General features: G+C 52.2%; 2 protein-coding genes across 2 annotated transcripts in view; one reads left to right on the forward strand and one right to left on the reverse strand.

Annotated features, from left to right (window-relative positions):
- The window catches only part of LOC135191668 (M1-specific T cell receptor alpha chain-like), a 223,863-nt gene extending 215,685 nt beyond the window's left edge, over nucleotides 1-8,178 (forward strand). Inside the window, exons 4-7 of the mRNA XM_064174177.1 lie at nucleotides 2,629-2,892; nucleotides 3,342-3,389; nucleotides 7,454-7,559; nucleotides 8,011-8,178. Of these exons, the coding sequence (XP_064030247.1) occupies nucleotides 2,629-2,892; nucleotides 3,342-3,389; nucleotides 7,454-7,559; nucleotides 8,011-8,041 (449 nt within the window). The 3' untranslated portion in view covers nucleotides 8,042-8,178. The remainder of the gene's footprint in view (nucleotides 1-2,628; nucleotides 2,893-3,341; nucleotides 3,390-7,453; nucleotides 7,560-8,010) is intronic.
- A 6,991-nt stretch (nucleotides 8,179-15,169) lies between these two features.
- Nucleotides 15,170-17,089, reverse strand: DAD1 (defender against cell death 1). The gene is made up of 3 exons (XM_064174609.1): nucleotides 16,759-17,089; nucleotides 15,877-16,025; nucleotides 15,170-15,389 (listed from the first exon to the last, which is right to left on the reverse strand). Exons 1-2 carry the CDS (start codon nucleotides 16,997-16,999, stop codon nucleotides 15,895-15,897), a joined length of 372 nt encoding a protein of 123 aa, XP_064030679.1. The 5' UTR covers nucleotides 17,000-17,089; the 3' UTR covers nucleotides 15,170-15,389; nucleotides 15,877-15,894.
- Between the last annotated feature and the right edge of the window lie 247 nt (nucleotides 17,090-17,336).

Raw genomic sequence — 17,336 nt, forward strand, 5'->3', positions numbered from 1 at the left:
GCTGAGCAAGAATGAGAAGTGAGTGGTTTGCAAGGTGCTGCTGAAGCTGCCTGCAAAAACCAGACCTCGTGTTTGTAGCTGCTCCAGATAAAACCATTGCACAAACTGAAAGCAGCCTCATTTGAAGGGAGGTGGATTTGTAGCTCTTCAGAAAGCAGAGTACTCATGATGAGAGAGAAGCAGAACAGCTCCTGGTTCATCTGTACTACAGACAGGGGTCTACCACTGAGGTTTTTACCTGCTCCTGTCTTCCTCCCCCGAACACATGATCACTGAACTCTATTTCCAAAATTGTAACTGGGAGTATAGGGGGGTGGGGAAAGGGGATGGAAGATGCAGACCATACCTTAGCCACTGTTCTGCATAGCTGGGGAGGGTCTAATGAGGTTGTTCAAAGCCAAGCAAAGCTGGGATAAATGAAGCACAACTGAGGAGGGCCAGAGGAAAACTCAGTCAGCTCCTTGGATTAGTTTTCTCCTGGGACCATAATTGGTTGCTTCCCTAAGGTGCTAGCAACTGGCAACTGAACAGATGAAGAACATTTATCTCAGCAATGAGACTGGAACAAGACTCTGAGACAACTTCTAACAGACAAGACATAGTCCAAACTTCCCCCATGGGAAGGTGTAAGAACTTCTCCAGGGAGCTAAGCTGCCTTATATTTCTGCAATGTTTATGAGTGTGAGGACAAAGTAAATGTTGAATAAAACTAAGCCCTACGCAGGAGCAGTTTGTTTAGAAATGGGATCTGAAGCTTTGGTTCAAACCTGTGATCCTAAACTCCATGGAAGCTGCAGCCAGAGGGTAGCTGGCAACCCCAAACCTGCTCCTTAGCTGCAGGATGTCTTTACTGAGATTTCATCTCTTCGCCTTTACAGCACTGCAGCGGCCACAACATTTTGCTGTTGCACAAGAACAAAGCTTTGGGAAGCACTTTCTCAAAGAATTAGAGCTTAAGAGCTGCACAAGGTGAATGTGTGCTTAGAGCATGAGCTCACAAAGCTAGATGTGCAAACGAGAGTTTAACCACAGGTAGTGTTTTGATCTGGGTGGAAAATCCAAGTCTAACTGACTCACTGGCAGAGTTTGATGCAGAGCAACAGAAATGAACCTCAGGTGTCTTATCTACAGCTTGAGTGCCCCAGACCCCTCTTTTGCAGGGCAGCATTTGGTAAAAGACTCTTGCTGTGTGCTGTCAGGCAGTGGAGCCTAATGGCACCCTCCAGGAAGGTCTTGACAGGCTGCTTGAGCAGGCGAGAAGGAGCTGTATGGAGCTCAGTGAGGCCAAGCGCAGGGTCCTGTGCCTAGGAACAAAATCCAGGAATACAGCTCAGGTTGGGAACCCCCTGGCAGCACTGTGGAGAGAGGCCTGGGGGTGCTGGTGGACAAAAGGCTCAAGATGAGTGAACAGTGAGGTACAGGGGCAAAGAAAGCCACCAGGATGCTGGGTTGTATTGAGAAAGGTATCACAGGCAGGGAAAAAGATGTCATTGCCCCACTCTGCTCAGTGCTGGGCAGGCTGCATCTTGAGCACTGTGCACAGATTTGGGTCCTGCTGTACAAGAAAGATGGTGACAGGCTGGAAAGGGTCCAGAGAAGGGCCACAAGATCAGAGGCCTGAAGGAAGGCTGAGAGAGCTGGTTTTGTTCAGCCTTGAGAGGAGTAGGCTTAAAGAAGACCTCATAACCACATTCAAGTACATAAAGAACAGCTCTCATGAGGAGGAAGACTCCCTTTGTACAGAGTCCCCTGGCAAAGACAAGGGCTGATGGGCACAAGTTGCTGCTGGAGAGATTCCAGATGGATACCTGGAAATTTCTTTTCACCATTCAGATTGTTGGACACTGGAATAAATTCCCCAGGAAGGTGCTGGAATCTTCTCCATCACACTGTTTCAAGGCCCAGCTTGCCAGGCTGCTGGGCCAGCTCATGTTAACTTTATTCTTACCCTACATGGTTGGACTGGAGGATCCTTCCCTTCCAGCCTGGTATTCCATGAATCTAAGATTCAGTGACACATGGGCTTGTTTCATCATTTTCCCCCTCACTGTGACCATGCCCTCCCTCTTTGCAGTGCCCTTCTCCTAGAGGAACACAATCAGACTGGTGGTAACTGTGGACATCCTTAAGACCTGGTAGTCTATCCACTGTCCCTGGGGACAGGGGGAGGAAGTTTGGTTTTGAATGTCACACACCTGCAGAAAAGGCAGAATGCTCATAGGCTGCCCAGTTCTCTACAGACACAGGACAGCTCCCAGCAGTAATGTAAGAAAAGTGCATCCAGGCCAAGACCCAAAGAGATCTGACTGCAGAGTGGAGTTGAAGGAGCTGTTACAGTGACTAGATTAGATATGGGCATGCTGGGTGTGGGTGCCCAGCAGTATCATTTGAGATGCCCTAGGAACCCTGCCTGACCACCCTCTGTGTCTCTGACACAAGACAAGACAGCATAAATTTCATGCACCTCCTGCATCCCCTGCTGTGGATGCCATAGTACAGGCTCCCCATGATTTGGAACTGCTCACTGGAACCATGGGCAGACCTTCACACCTCACATCTGCACACCAAGGCTGAGGGCATTGGGGCTGTGTGCTCTTGCCTAACATCTCTTCTATTCTCTGTTTTCAGATGTCACTCCATCCCCTTCAGTCTACAGGCTGACCTCTCAAGATGATGGGGATCTGGAAATGTGCCTCATCACAGATTACTCCCCTGAGGACCTGACCCTGAGCTTCACCGACAAACCGACGAATGCTGTTGTGGAGGTGGCAGCAGCCGAGCGCAGCCGGGAAGCGAGCTACCTGGCTACCTACTGGGGCAGGAAGGATGACATGCAGTGTGCTGCAAACCATGAGGGCTATGGGGAGCTGCAGGGCGAGGACCCTGACAGTGGTAAGGCCACTGCTGATGTCCTTAGGTCTGGGGCACTCTGGTCTCTGTGCTGGCAAGGTGAGCAGGACACCTCCAACCCTGCCAGCACTGCTGCTCTATGCTCCCACACTCCAGAGGAGTGTTGCCTCTGCTTTGCTTTCTCCTGCTTCTTGGTGGAAATATGAGTAAGGGTCAGTAGATTGGTACAGTCACAGCAGAGAGATCTGAAAATCACATTGAGGTGGATACAAGGATTGAAATTCCTCTGTTCAGTGGAACAATAAAGTTTCTTTGGACCACATTTTCTGACCAGAAGAATGTTCATATTTTATGACCAGGAGAAACGAATGTTTCTGGGAAGCCCTTCTGGCCAGAAGCTCTTGCCCAGCCCTCCTAAGCAGAGGTCTCTGTGTGAACTCCTGGAGCAGTACATTTCTATTATTAATTAAATGTCCTGTTGCTGTCTGCAGGTGCCAGCTCTGTCTGTGTTACGGAGATGTCTCTACACTTCAGGACAGGTATGCACGCAGCATTTGAGGAGTAAAGCTAGGCCTGACCAGGAAGATGTCTTCCCAAGCTTTTTGCTAATGTCCTGTTTGCAGTATTCCTAATGGTGCAAAAAGCTCACACTGCAAATTTACAAAAGGGATCCACAGGCTCTGGCTCCAAATATCAAGGCTGGAAGTCACTGAGTTAATGAAGCCTCCCAGATCTGAGCTGACAATTTTATGTCACCAGTGTAGCCAGTGCGTAGGTGCTGGTGCTAGCCACAGGAGGACTTCCCATGACCGGATGATTTAAGGTACTGATATGAGGCAGCCTTGCTGCAGTTCAGACTTCAAAGAGCTGTTTGTATTTTTAGGTGCACAAGCACCTCAGGAAGCAGGAGCTAAGCAGGTGGTTTCTGCAGCATGTGCTCAGAGGCAGGGTAGGCAGGGTTGCACTAAAGATAGCTGCATCTGAGCAAGCTTTGCTGCTGCTTGTAGCTGGAGCACATTAAGCAGTGCTGGAGCCCAAGCAGTTGCTGCTCCTGCTAGCTCAAAGATGCTGAGCCTGCACTTGCCCTGTTTGCAGAACAGCAGAGCTTGTGCAAGCATACAGCTTGCTGGAAAGAAACGAGAAAACTGTTCCAAAACACCACTGTGAAAATGGTCCTGACTGACCAAGCTCCAGCCAGGTGTGTTCCCCTGTGTAAAAAATCAGGTAGCTGTGCTAGGAGACCTGCATGGCTGAGAAAAGAGCTCCTGAAGGAAATCTCAGGGAAGAAAGAAACTTACAATTCATGGAAGAAGGGATTGGTCACTTGGGAGAACTATAGAGAAGCAGTCAGGGCTTGTAGGAAGGCAACAATGAAGACCAAAGCTCTCTTGGAACTGAAGCTGGCAAAGGAAGTAAAACAGAACAAGAAAGGCTTCTTCAAATCCATCAGTAGGAAAAGGAAGCCCAGGGAAAGTGTGGGCAGTGCTGAGCCAGGAGGCAGCCTGAGAGCTGAGGGTGCAGAGAAGGCAGAGCTGCTGAATGCCTTCTTTGCTTCAGTCTTTACACCTAAGGCTGATCTCCCCTATGGACTCCAGGCCCTGGATGAAGGAGAGGAAGCCTGGAGGAGGGAATGCTCCTCACTGGTCAGTGCAGACTGGGTTAGGGATCAGTTACACAAATTAAACATCAACAAGCCCCTGGGCCCTGATGAGCTGCACCCAAGGGTGCTGAGACAAATGCCTGAGGTTGTCGCTCTGCCACTCTCCATCATCTTTGCCAAATGGTGGCAGACAGGAGAGGTGCCTGAGGACTGGAGCAGAGCCAATGGCACTGCAGTCTTCAAAAAGGGCAAGAAAGAGGTTCCAGAGCAGGCAGCCTCACCTCCATCCCTGCAAAAATGATGGAGTGGCTCCTGCTGGAGGGCATCTCAAGGCACTTGGAAGAGAAGAAGGATATCAGGAGTAGTCAGCATGGATTTACCAAGGGGAAGTCAGGCTTGATCAACCTGATAGCATTTTATGATGCCATAACAGAATGGGTAGATTCAGGGAGAGCAGTGGATGGAGTCTACCTTAACCTTAGCAAGGCCTTTGACACCATCTCCCATGACATTTTAGTGAGCAAGATGAGGAAGTGTGGGATGGAAGAACAGACATGAGGTGGCTGCAAGATAGAGTTCAGAGGGTGGTGATCAATGGTGCAGGTCCAGCTGGAGAGCTGTGACCAGTGGTGTCCCTCAGAGATCAGTGCTGGGGCCACTCCTGTTCAACAGCTTCATCAATGACATTGATGAGGGCACAGACAGAGCCTGCTCAGCAAGTTTGCTGATGACACCAAGCTGGGAGGCTTGGCTGAGACAGCTGCAGGCTGTGCTGCCATCCAGAGAGACCTGGGCAGACTGAGAGCTGGGCACAGAGGAACCAGATGAGGTTCAACAAGGACAAGTGCAGAGTCCTGCATCTGGGCAGGAGTAATAAACTTCACCAGAACAGGCTGGGAGGTGACTGCTGGAGAGCAGCCCTGTGGAGAGGGACCTGGGGGTGCTGGTGGCTAACAAGTTCCCCATGGCACAGCAATGTGTCCTTGTGGCCAAGGCCAATGGGATCCTGGGGTGTATTAGGAGGATGTGTCCAGCAGATCAAGGGAGGTTCTCCTGTCCCTCTACTCTGCCCTGATGAGACCTCAGCTTGAATACTGTGCTCAGTTTTGGGCTCCCCAGTTGAAGAGGGACAGGGATCTGCTGGAGAGGGTCCTGTGAAGGGTTAAGAGGATGATGAGGGGACAGGAGGGCATGGCTGATGAGGAGAGGCTGAGGGACCTGGGGCTGCTTAGTCTGGAGAAGACTTAGAGGGGATTTGATCAATGTTTATAAGTATCTGAGGGCTGCCAGGAGCGGGGGGACAGGCTCTGCTCACTGCTCCCTGGAATAGGACAAGGAGCAATGGGTGTAAGGTGCAGCTAAAGAGGTTCTGCCTCAACACAAAGGGGAACTTCCTTACTGTAAGGGTCCCAAAGCACTGGAACAGGCTCCCCAGAGGGGTTGTGGGGTCTCCTCTGGAGCCTTTCAAGGCCTGTCTGGATGTGTTCCTCTGTGATCTGTGTTAGATAGGATTGTCCTGCTCTGGCAGGGGGGTTGGACTTGATAATCTCCTTGGGTCCCTTCCAACCCCTAATATCCTCTGATCCTGTGATCCTGTGACTTGGTCCCATCCAGCCTGGCCTTATACACCTCCAGGGACAGGGTCTCAACCACCTCCCTGAGCAACCCATTCCAGGCTCTCACCACTCTCACGCTGAACAACTTCCTCCTCATGTCCAGCCTGAACCTACCCAGCTCCAGCTTCACTCCATCCCCCCTGGTCCTGTCACTCCCTGATATCCTGAAAGGTCCCTCCCCAGCTTTTTTGTAGCCGCCTTCAGATACTGAAAGGCCACAATAAGATCACCTTGGAGCCTCCTCTGCTCCAAACTGAACAGCTCCATCTCTTTCAGTCTGTCCTCACAGCAGAGCTGCTCCAGGCCTCTGATCAACCCAGTGGCCCTTCTCTGGAGATGCTCCAGCACATCCACATCCTTCTTGTAATGGGGCTCCAGAACTGGATGCACTACTCCAGGTGGGGTCTCACCAGAGCAGAGTAGAGGGGGAGAATCACCTCCCTGGCCCTGCTGGCCACACTGCTCCTGATGCAGCCCAGGCTCTGGTTGCTCTCTGGGCTGCAAGCGCACACTGCTGGCTCACGTTGAGCTTCTCCTCCAGCAGCACCCCCAAGTCCCTCTCCTCAGGGCTGCTCTCCAGCCACTCACTGCCCAGCCTGGATTGGTGCTTGGCATTGCCCTGACCCAGATGCAGAACCCTGCACTTGGTCTTGTTGAACCTCATGAAGTTGGCTTGTGCCCACCTCTGCAGCCTGTCCAGGTCCCTCTGGATGGATCCCTTCCCTCCAGCCTGTCTGCTGCACCACATAGCTTGGTGTGGGCAGCAAACTTGCTGAGGGTGCACTCAATGCCTCTGTCCATGGCATTGACAACAATGTTGAGCAAGACTGGTCCCAAGACTGATCCCTGAGGGACTCTGCTTGTCATTGGCCTCCACTTGGCCATGGACCCATTGACAGCCACTCTTTGGGTGAGGCCATCAAGCCAGTTCTTTATCCATCTCATGGTCCACCCATCAAACCCCTGTGTCACCAGCTTGGAGACCAAAACCCATGTGGCACCAGCTTGGAGAAATGGCCTCCTTGTTCCAGATTAATAGAAAACTCAAACAGACTTTTTCTTCCTGGAATGAAATTTAACTTTTTAACACCCCACTCATCTTAAAAAAGTCAGAGAGAGGAAGGAAGAACAACCTCCAGCATCTTGGGATCCTGATATGCTGTCTGTAAACCCAGCTGGGTGGTTGGCAGACCTGCAGACTGGGTGACAAAGTGGTTGTTGAATGAAATGGCTGAGGAAATGAAAGTCTGTGAGTGGAGCAGTCCTGCTGTCCTGCTGTCCTGCTGTCTTGGTCAACCAGGGTGGGACAGCCTCATTAGGGGCGGTTCTAAGTCAGTCTGCAAGGGAGGACATCTCAGTGACTTTGTATCCTCTGCTCCTGTTGCAGATGAGAACCTGAACATGCTGTCTTTGGCACAGCTGGGCCTGAAGATCACTTTGCTGAAAGGAGTAATTTTTAATGTACTGATGACAATGCTCATGTGGAAAATCAAGTGAGTCTCCTTGGGGCAGGGGTATGGCCTCTGACAGAAACCGCCTGGGCCAATTCATTAGCTATGTGTTCCTTCTCTTTGTAGTAACTGCTCATGCAGTCTGCCCAGCAGTAAAACCTCTCCACTCCTTTGGCCGTATCATTGTTTTAACCCATCCCTCGAATCTATTCATGTTTTCTTATCCACATGCAAATGCAACTTTCTCCTTCTTTCTGGCCATCTCTTCTATCCCTGCATCCCTCTCTCTCCTTGTCTGCATTCAGGCATCACATTCATGCCCTGACCAGTCTCCAGATGGGAAAATCTGACACTATTTAAGACTTCACACCTAATATATTTAGTTTGGCCCAGTGTCTCTTTCTCGTCTTCCTATTGCCTGACACTTCAGACCTGAACTTGTGGAGCTGTGGATCTGAAATCAGGATTTAACTCCTCTTTATTTTTGTTTCAGGCACAACAGTGACCAGATGGTGCAGTTCTGAAATGCCAAAAAAAACTGCTGAGGAGTCCTGTTGCAAGGAATGGCACCTGCTGGCTCTATGCATCGCCCCAGCCACTGATCTCAGTTGCTTTATTTGTGTTGTTATAAAGCTGCTCCAAAATAAGCCAAACATTTTCATCCCCCAACTTGCCCCCAGCTTGCATGGATGCCTGATTCATTTAGCCTGACTGCATGGAGCACAGTTTGCTACAACTGCAAATCACCAAACATCACAATTCCTTGTGTTAGACTGACCCACAATTTCTGCTTGGGACAGTGTTGTCTGCTGAAAGCTGCAAGCAACACATCCCTCAAGTGTGGATTTTCATGGTTTGGTAGCCATCAGGTGCGCATCTCTGAGCATGCACCCCTAGACACGAAGCACTCTGAAGAGCAAAGGGAGAGTGGCTCAGGATGCTGTGCACCACCTTCTGCCACTGCCAGCCAGACCAGAGCAAGGTATCCTTTTTTTTCCCCTGGAAGATATGCTTCTGGGTGTCCCAGATAACCTGAACTCAGTGAAATTCTCTCCTCATGATCACAGAGCACAGGACTGGTCTGCAGTGGGGTTTTTTGAGGTCTAGCTTGCCTTAACATTGCCTGGCTCCAAAACAGCTGAAGATGTGGCTTGTGCTTAGTCAAATCCAAACTCCTGCTATTGCTGCTTACTTTTTCAGATTGCCCAGTTTCTTTCTGTAACCATTGCATAAACCTGGACATGCTGCCCTGTCCGTGGGTGCTGTCCTTGTGCTTGGTGCTCACATGTGACATCTGCAGATGCCAGCTCTTGGCTAGTGCCACTCTGGTGTCTCAGCAGCTCTGTGGGCCTTTGGCTGACATGAAACAATTCTTATCAAAAAGCAGAAATTTGTTTGTCTTCTGTATCTGTATCTGAGGAACTTGTTTTACTCTTCAGTTGGGCTTTAAGAATGAGCCTGGCCCAAAGGGGTGAAGGAAGGTTGCAGTGACTCCTCTTCAGCCTGGCTTGGCCACCAGGCACTGTTTGTCATCACTGTGGCTGCATGACAGTAGGTGGGGAACAGCTACAAGTCCCTTCCCAGGTCACATCCTTTCTGTGTCTAGGAGAGCACAGCTGGCTCTCTGGGAGGGAGTGAAACAGAGGAGAACACCACTCATAGAGCTATGGAACCATCTGGTTGGGAAAGACCTTAAGATCCTCGAGTCCCATCACACCCAACAATCCCCCTGCACACAGCTGTTGGACCATGTCCCTTAGCTCCTCATCCAGTTATTCCAGTTGGCCTCAAACCAGCGCAATCTCTTTAACACCTCCAGGGGTGCTGACTCCACTACTTCCTTGGGCAGCCTGTTTCAGTGCCTGATGACCCTTTCACTCTCCTCCAAGAGTAGACTCTGCTATCACAGAATCACAGACTCACAGAATGTTAGGGGTTGGAAAGGACCTCCAAAGGTCCAATCCTCCTGCCAAATTGGCATCACCCAGGGCAGGTCACACAGGGACACATCCAGATGGGTTTTGCAAGTCTCCAGAGAAGGAGACTCCACAACCTCTCTGGGCAGTCTGCTGCAGGGTTCCAGCTGTCTCACAGCAAAAATGTTCCTCCTCATGTTGAGGTGGAGCCTCCTGTGTTCCAGCTTACACCCATTGTTCCTTGTCCTGTTACTGGGCACCACTAAAAAAGAGCCTGGCACCTTCATTCCAACAGCCACTGGATGTTAGGAGGAAGTTCTTCCCAGAGAGAGTGATTGCCATTGGAATGGGCTGCCCAGGGAGTGGTGGAGGCACCGTGCCTGGAGGTCTTCAAGAAAAGCCTGGATGAGGCACTTAGTGCCATGGTCTGGTTGACTGGCTAGGGCTGGGGGATAGGTTGGACTGGATGATCTTGGAGGTCTCTTCCAACCTGCTTGATTCTATGATTCTAAGATCACAGAATCACAGAATGGTTTGGGTTCAGAGGGACTCTAAGGGTCATCCAGTCCAACCCTCCCTGCAATCAGCAGGGACATCCTCAATTAGATCAGGTTGCCCAGAGCCCTGTTGAGTCTCACCTTGAATATCTTCAGGGATGTGGCATCAATCATCTCCCTGGGCCACCTGTTGCAGTGTTCCAGCACCCTCACAGTGCAGAACTTGTTTCCCATGTCCAATCTAAATCTGCTTTGCTCTAGTTTGTAGCCATTGCCCTCATCCCATCCCTACAGGCCTTTGTAAACATGGTCTCTCCATCTATCTTGTAGCCCACTTCAGGTACTGGAAGGCTGCTTTAAGGCCTCCCTTGGTGCCTTCTCTTCTCCAAGCTGAACAACCCCAGCTCCCCCAGCCTGTCTTCATAGGAGAGGTGTCTCAACCCCCTGATCCTTTCCGTGGCACTCCTCTGGACCTGCTCTATCAGATCCCCTCTCAGCCTTCTCCTCTCCAGACTAAACAGCCCCAGGTCTCTCAGTCTTTCCTCACAGGAGAGGTCTGAAGGCAGTGGTAACACAGACCTTGCCCACAGTGAGGACTGGCAAGCAGCTCAAGTTCCCAGATATCTGCTGCTATGGGGAACACAGGAGCCTAAAGCATCCTGGCTGTAGATGTCACTCACACTCAAGCATCACTGGAGCACAACGTGCCTGCTTTGTGCTGCTGACACCAATGGACCAGCTTTATGTCTGTCGGGTTCAGTTTGCCACTGGCAGGTCTGGAAAGGACATTTTGCTCTTTGTGACATCAATTTCTCCATCTTCTGAAGTACCAAGAGGTGCCCTCACTCCTCTGGAGGGAGAAATGAGATGGGGGCTCTGAACGAAACATGTCCTCTGCAGAGCTTGAACCTTGCTTGTATCTCACACCACTGCCCAGCCTGGGTGCAAGGAGAAGCCTCAACAGCCTGCTGGGGGTGACTGCCCCTCACAGGATCTTTCTCACCCTGCTGGATTCTCAGGCAGTGCAAGGATTTGGCTTTGGAAAGGCTTTCAGCCCAAATCCCTGCACTTCAGGTGGAAGAAGGTCCTCATGTGAAGACCAGGCCTGCATCCCTGCCACAGGATCTGACTCCACAGTGCTGAGCAGCAAGACAACGACGCCTCCCTGGTCTCCTGCCATGGTGCTGCCACCTGACCATTGAACAGAGGCCTTTCACAGGGTGGCAGAGAATGAGTGACCCCTGCCAGGGGACAATCTCAAACTTTCTGGGTCTGTTACCCAGATTATTTTCTAGCACAGATGTCCAGGGACTCATTCTCTTGCCTCTCCTACAACAGAACAGGTCCTCTCATCTCCCTCCAGCTGTGGGGAAGCCCACACCTCTCTAAATGCCAGATCCCATGCAGACTTTGAAGGCAACATTTCACTCATGATAAGGTCCACCACGGGACAGGGACACAGCTTAGCCCACGTTTGAATTACAAAGCAAGTCATTGCACTTCAGATTTCCAGAAACCTTCAGGGACATGGAAGAAGTTTCCATGCTCCTCAACCTTATCAGTTATCTGCTCTTTGCCCCTACTCCTTGTTGTGTGGTCAAGGAGGAAGGGCAGTGTGCTGCCTCCTTCCACATCTCAGTCTTCTCCAGGTTAAGGACCCCAGTGCCAAGATGTGCTGGCAACACTGAATTTGTAGGTCTAGCTCAAAGACACTTTTGGATACCAGGCCTCCATCCCACTGCCATCACGAGCTGCCTCCTGCAGAACACTTGGCATGTTCTGGTTTGTTTTGAGAGAGAAAAGCCTGAGTGCAAAGCAAGGGCAGGAAACAACACAGTGGGACAGGATGTGGAAGGGGTCTCACGGCCCAGGCGGGGCAGGAAGAAAACACACACCACCAGTTCCATGATGCCACAGTCAAGATCTGGGTCAGCTTTTGATGCTCCTCTATCACAGAAACCACTTCCTCTGGAAAGTGGAGCACAAAACAAGAGGTGTGGGGAGCAGGGCTGGTGTGGCAGGGAGGAGGAGAAGCCTGTGGAAAAGAACAGCAGCCGTTAGACCACAAACCAAAGTCAAATGAGGTTAGGGTATCCTCCCTTCCTGCCCCTCACCACAGCCTGCTCTTGGGCCTGGGGATGTTGTTTTGGGTACAGCAGGCAGGGCTGAGCTATGTTTAGGAGGGGCAGGGGAAAGGAGAGGACAACACACAGCAGGATGTGTGGTGGATAAGCAAGATCTCTGAATCTGCACCCTGCTGCATAGACAGAACCCACGCAGGAAAATCATGTCTCCTGTCCCAAGAGAAGGGAGTAAGGTCTCCACCTCCAGCCTAGAGAATCCTGAGATTGACAGGGAAGATGTTGCCATGGTCCATCTCTAGCTCACTCTCTCCTATGCCACCTACGGTTAGGAGACCATTTTCTAGGGATTTTGATGGAGAAAATGCTCTGCCCAGCACCTGTCACCTCCTTAAAGATATCTCTGTGCACAAAGCAGCCTCTTGCCCTCTTCTACAGTGTGAGTAGGGACCAGAGCATGGCCTTCATAAGGTGCAGAGCTTGAAGGCATCTACAGATTTGGCGAAGCTTACTCAGATGCAGGAGCAGCTCTGGTAGTAGCCTCTGAGTTTAGGGCACGTAGAGGCGTTGTGAGCTGGTGAAAACCAGGGCAAGAAGAACCCCGAAATCTCCTCGGTCGTCTCTCATCAGTGCAGTTCTCAGCAGTGGCCACAGGAGGACCCCAGCCCGCAGCTCTCTGGAGCCCGAGCCACATGGAGCAGCAGGGGGCGCCTGCGGCTCGCCAAAGGCCAAGGGCAGCCCCGAGCTGTGTCTGCCCCTGGAGAGGTGCTGCCTCTGCCTGCCAGGCCTCTGCTGTCACCTCTGACCCCTGCCTGCTCCCAGCAGTGCAAAGCTGGCTCCACTTGGAAAGCACTCAACAGCTTACTGCCCACGGCTGGAGGTGTGGGGTGGAGGGGGCAGGGCTGGCATGAACTCAAAGACATAGAAACACTGAATGGTAGAGGGGTGGGGCTGGAAGAGACCTCTGAGCATCATCCAGTCCAATGCCCTTGCTAAAGCAGGGTCACCCACAGCAGGTTGGGTTTGGAATCTCTTCACAGAAGACCTCTCTGGAGCCAGCTTCAGGGCTCCAGCATCCCCACACCAAAGAAGATTGTCCTTAAGTGAGACCTCCCCTGTTCTAGTTTGTATGCAGTGCCCTTTGTCCTATCACTGGACACCACTGAAAGAGCACAGCCTCATCGTCATGATCTCCACCCCTTAGATATTCATATGTATTTATAATCCTCTCTCAGCTTTCTCCCTGCTAAACAGGCCCAGGTCTCTCAGTCTCTCCTCATCAGACAGGAGTTCCAGACACCTCATCACATTTATGGTCCTCTGTTGGATTCTCTCCAGTAGTTCCCTGTCCTTCTTGAGGTGGGGAGCCCAGAACTGGACACAGTTCTCCAGATGTGTTCTCAACCAGGGCAGAATAAAGGTGGAGGGGAACCTCCCTTGACCTGCTGGCCACACTCCTCTTCATGCACCCCAGGAGACCATTTGCTTTCTTGGCCACGAGGGCACATTGCTGGCTCATAGGGAACTTGTTGTCCACCAGGAATCTCAGTCCTTCTCTGCAGAGCTCCACCCCAGCAGGTCAGCCTCTCACCTGTGCTGGTGCAGGACTCTACACTGCCCCTGAAACTTCTCAGCCCAGCTTTCCAGCCTGTCCAGGTCTGGCCGCATGGCAGCACAGCCTGAGGGGGTGCCAGCCACTCTGCAGAGTTTTGTGTCATCAGCAAACTGGCTGAGAGTCCACTCTGTGCCTTCATCCACATCATTGATGAAGATGCTGAACAAGACTGCAGCCAGTCCTGACACCTGACACCTGGGGACCATAGTTATAGGTCTCCAGCTGGACTCTGCACTGCTGATCACAGCCCTCTGTGCTCTGCCCTTCAGCCAGGTCTCAACCTACTTCACTGTCCACTCATCTGACCTACACTTCTTAAGCTTGCATACAAGGATGTTATGGGAGAGTGTTAAGAGCCTTGCTAAGTCAAGGTAGATGACATCCACTGGTCTCTCATGTACGCAGCTCATCACATCAGTTCCCACTACAGACCTTGACAGCATCCTTTGAGACAGTGACAATCCTGCTCCCTCATACCTCACTCTTGTGAGGCTCTGTCAGGCAAGAGATCTCAGAACCTCAGTTTCCACACTTGTAAGGGTTCATGGCTGCAACAGCACTGGAACTGCTAAAAGGCAAAGGAACCACGACTCAGCTCTGAGGCTGAAGGTATCAGCCCCCGTGTTAGAGCTCCTGAGTGGCAGATGAGCATTTCTCCATCACACAGCCTTAAAGCACATTTTACACACCCAGGGCTTCACCTGCAGGGCACATCAGACAAGCATGAAGTGGGATTAGCACAAGGATGAGACCTCACACCTGGAAGTAACCCAGGTAAGCTCTGCAGGCAGAGATGTGGAGAGGCTGTCTGGGCTTGGTACCTTGTCCTGTGCCCATAGCAGGATCACCACAGGGCTCTGGCTTTCTATTAGGACAAAGCAGCCTCAAGGCCAGAACAAGTCTGGGCTTCAGGGGGCAATAGCCATGGGCCAAAGCTGTAAAATTTTAGCCTTTCACAGTGCTTTAGAGGTGGACTGAAGTACACTCTGAGGGGTGAGGTCCTCCATGGACTCAAAACTCATGTGCAGCTCTGTCCAAGTCACTGGCACCTGCTGGCAGCCCTTGCCAACATTCTTGGGTTGATCACATCAGACTGAAGCCAATGCTGTTGTTGGGCAGTTGGATCAGTATCAGGCCTTAGTGAGTCTGCAAGTGCAACTGGAGCTTCCAGCTGTGCTACACATGCTTCAGGGATATGGGAGGGCTTGTGTGAAGGAGGGTAGACCTGGGAACCTGCTGGAGCACACCCTCTGCTTCCTTACCAGCACCAACTACAGTCTAACCCAAATCTCTCAGAGCTCTGAAGTCTGAGGGCATGTTGGCAAGGTACCGGCCATGAGATAAAAGAGCAGGAAGCAGGGACATGAAAAAGGTAGATGACAACTGAGTGTCCATGACAGCTTGTGTCCTGCTTCCTTCTGAAACTGGGGCACAGGAAAAAACCCTGTTTGGTAGGAAGTAAAAGGGTAAGACCAGGGAGTCATGTCTGAGGGAGCTTGGGTATCAGAAGAACTTCTGTATTTGTCACCATCAGAAAGAAGACTGCAGTGTCAGAAAGGGTTTTATTGGCAGAAAAGATGACAGGACCTGTAGTGAGGTAGCAGACCCCTCCACAGGGCTGCAGACCCCCTCACAGAGCAGTCTGTGGGGAAAAATTGTGTGCCTTGTGTCTCCTTCCTCCACCGAGGCTTGCAAGGGTCTGCTGGCAAACAGCACATCCCAGTGCCAGGATCTGGCATCAGAGCTCAGGAGCAAGTCAACACCTGGAAAGAGAAAAAAGGCAACATGAGGAACATTCTGCAGGAGAGTAAACGATCTTCAATGATCCTGTGGCCCCTTACAACAGTAAGAACACAGCAAGTCCTCCACCTAGCAGCAGCCAATGCTCCCTGTTCCAAGCAACCTCCTCTCACCCACTGAGGAACTCCAGCCTTGGACAGCTGCTATACCATGGATGCCAACAGGGCAATCACTACAAACAGCCCAGGAGTTCCAGGTATTCTGCAGTTTTTCTTTCACCAGAATGCAGCATGAGTGCCTCTCACACGTGTACTAACACTTCCTCTTAAACGATAAAAGCCAAATCCTGACCCTGTATCAACCTTTGGGACAACGGCTTAACTCTACTTCATCAAGACAAAGCTTGGGTTAGGACTCCCAGGTTCATCTTTCCAGTTCTGTCCCAACTCTACAGAAGTACTGAAGACCTGCGAACTGTGGTTGTGTCTTTGTGACCCCATGGAGCAGTACCTCAGTCTCTTCTAGAGCTCAACCAACAAAATTGATGACAACGAGATGCAGGATGGTGTTGGCAAAGAGGAAATCAGCAAAGGCTCGCTCTGGGGAGATGCCCTGGAACTCGCCTTTGTTCTGGGGGTTGATCTGGATCCGGAGGCAAACTGCATGGCAGAGAAGGAACAAGAGATCAGAGATCACAGCAGAAGTCACGGTGGGAAGCAGTGTCCTCCTGAGGGTGCCCACTTCAGCCTGGGCTCCTGTTCCACCAGCGTACAAGGAAAGGCAACTCCATCTTTAAGATGGACAGGACATTGGCAGAGGATTTGCACAGAGCTTTTACGCAGTCAGCTCTCACACAGCTCTGCTTTGGGGAACCAAGTCCTGAGGGGCACAGGCTCACAAGAAATGAGGCAATTTCCATGTCCTCCAATGGCAGTGCTGGGGAGGGCTGCACGGGAACAAGATGGGTTTGGAGGGGGTTACAGAAAGCAACCCTCTGCAGCAGCAATTGGCGGAGCCAGAGCTTCAGTATGGGACGGGTACAAAGGGTCACCAACACAAAAGGGGAAGCTCTTTGACTGCCAGGGAGAAGCAAGGATGCGCAGGAGCCGGATCAGGAGCATCCTACTGCGGTGCAGGGGGCCAAGCGGTGTGGGACCTGAACTGGGTGCTGTGGGGGAAGGAGGTGATGGAGGCTGCCAGGGGAGGTCTGAGGGCTGCTGTGGGGAAGGCCTGTGGCTGCTAAGGGAATCCCGCGACTCCTACAAGGGATTTGAGCATTTCTATGGCAGCCTTTCGATGGTCTCCGGGCGCTGTGGGGGAAGCTCAGGGTTTGCTACGGTGTGTAGGTGCTTAGGGGCTGCGGAGAGAGTCGCGGGGGTGCGGAGCACTGACCGCCCAGAATGAAGCTGCCGACGGCGGAGATGAAGCCGCTGAGGAAGGAGTTGAAGGGGAAGGTGCCGACGCCGAGGCAGTAGCCGAACTGAAGCGCCCCGGTGAGCAGCACATAGAGCAGGTAGGCGTCCAGCACCTTGAGGCGGCTCGGCGTGCCGCTGCCGTACTCCGCCAGGAAGCGCCGCACCACCGAGCCCACCGAGCCTGCGGCCGCCGCGCCGGAGCCGCCCGCGCCCGACATGCTGCGGCTGAGGTGGCAGGAACTGCCCCGGCCGGAACGGCTCTGCCGAGCGCTTCCGGGGCAGCGCCGCCGAGCCGCGCAGGGCAGGCCGGGACAGGCTGCCCGCGGGAGGGCGGGGGCGGGGCACGGCGAGCCCAGTGCGCATGCGCAGAGGGCAGCGGGGCGCGCCCCCGTTGGCGCGTGCGCTAAAGGTCCTCTTCGGTCCGCGCCTCGGAGCCTTACAAAAGAAGCCAATGAGAGCTCAGCCGCTGCTGTTGCTAGGCAGATTAGAGAGCGGCACCTTCCAGGAGCCAATGAGAGCCTGGCCGCGGCAAATGACGAAGATGTTCCCCAGAGC

The sequence above is a fragment of the Pogoniulus pusillus genome, chromosome 40, assembly GCF_015220805.1.
Source record: "Pogoniulus pusillus isolate bPogPus1 chromosome 40, bPogPus1.pri, whole genome shotgun sequence".
Classification (NCBI taxonomy): domain Eukaryota; kingdom Metazoa; phylum Chordata; class Aves; order Piciformes; family Lybiidae; genus Pogoniulus; species Pogoniulus pusillus.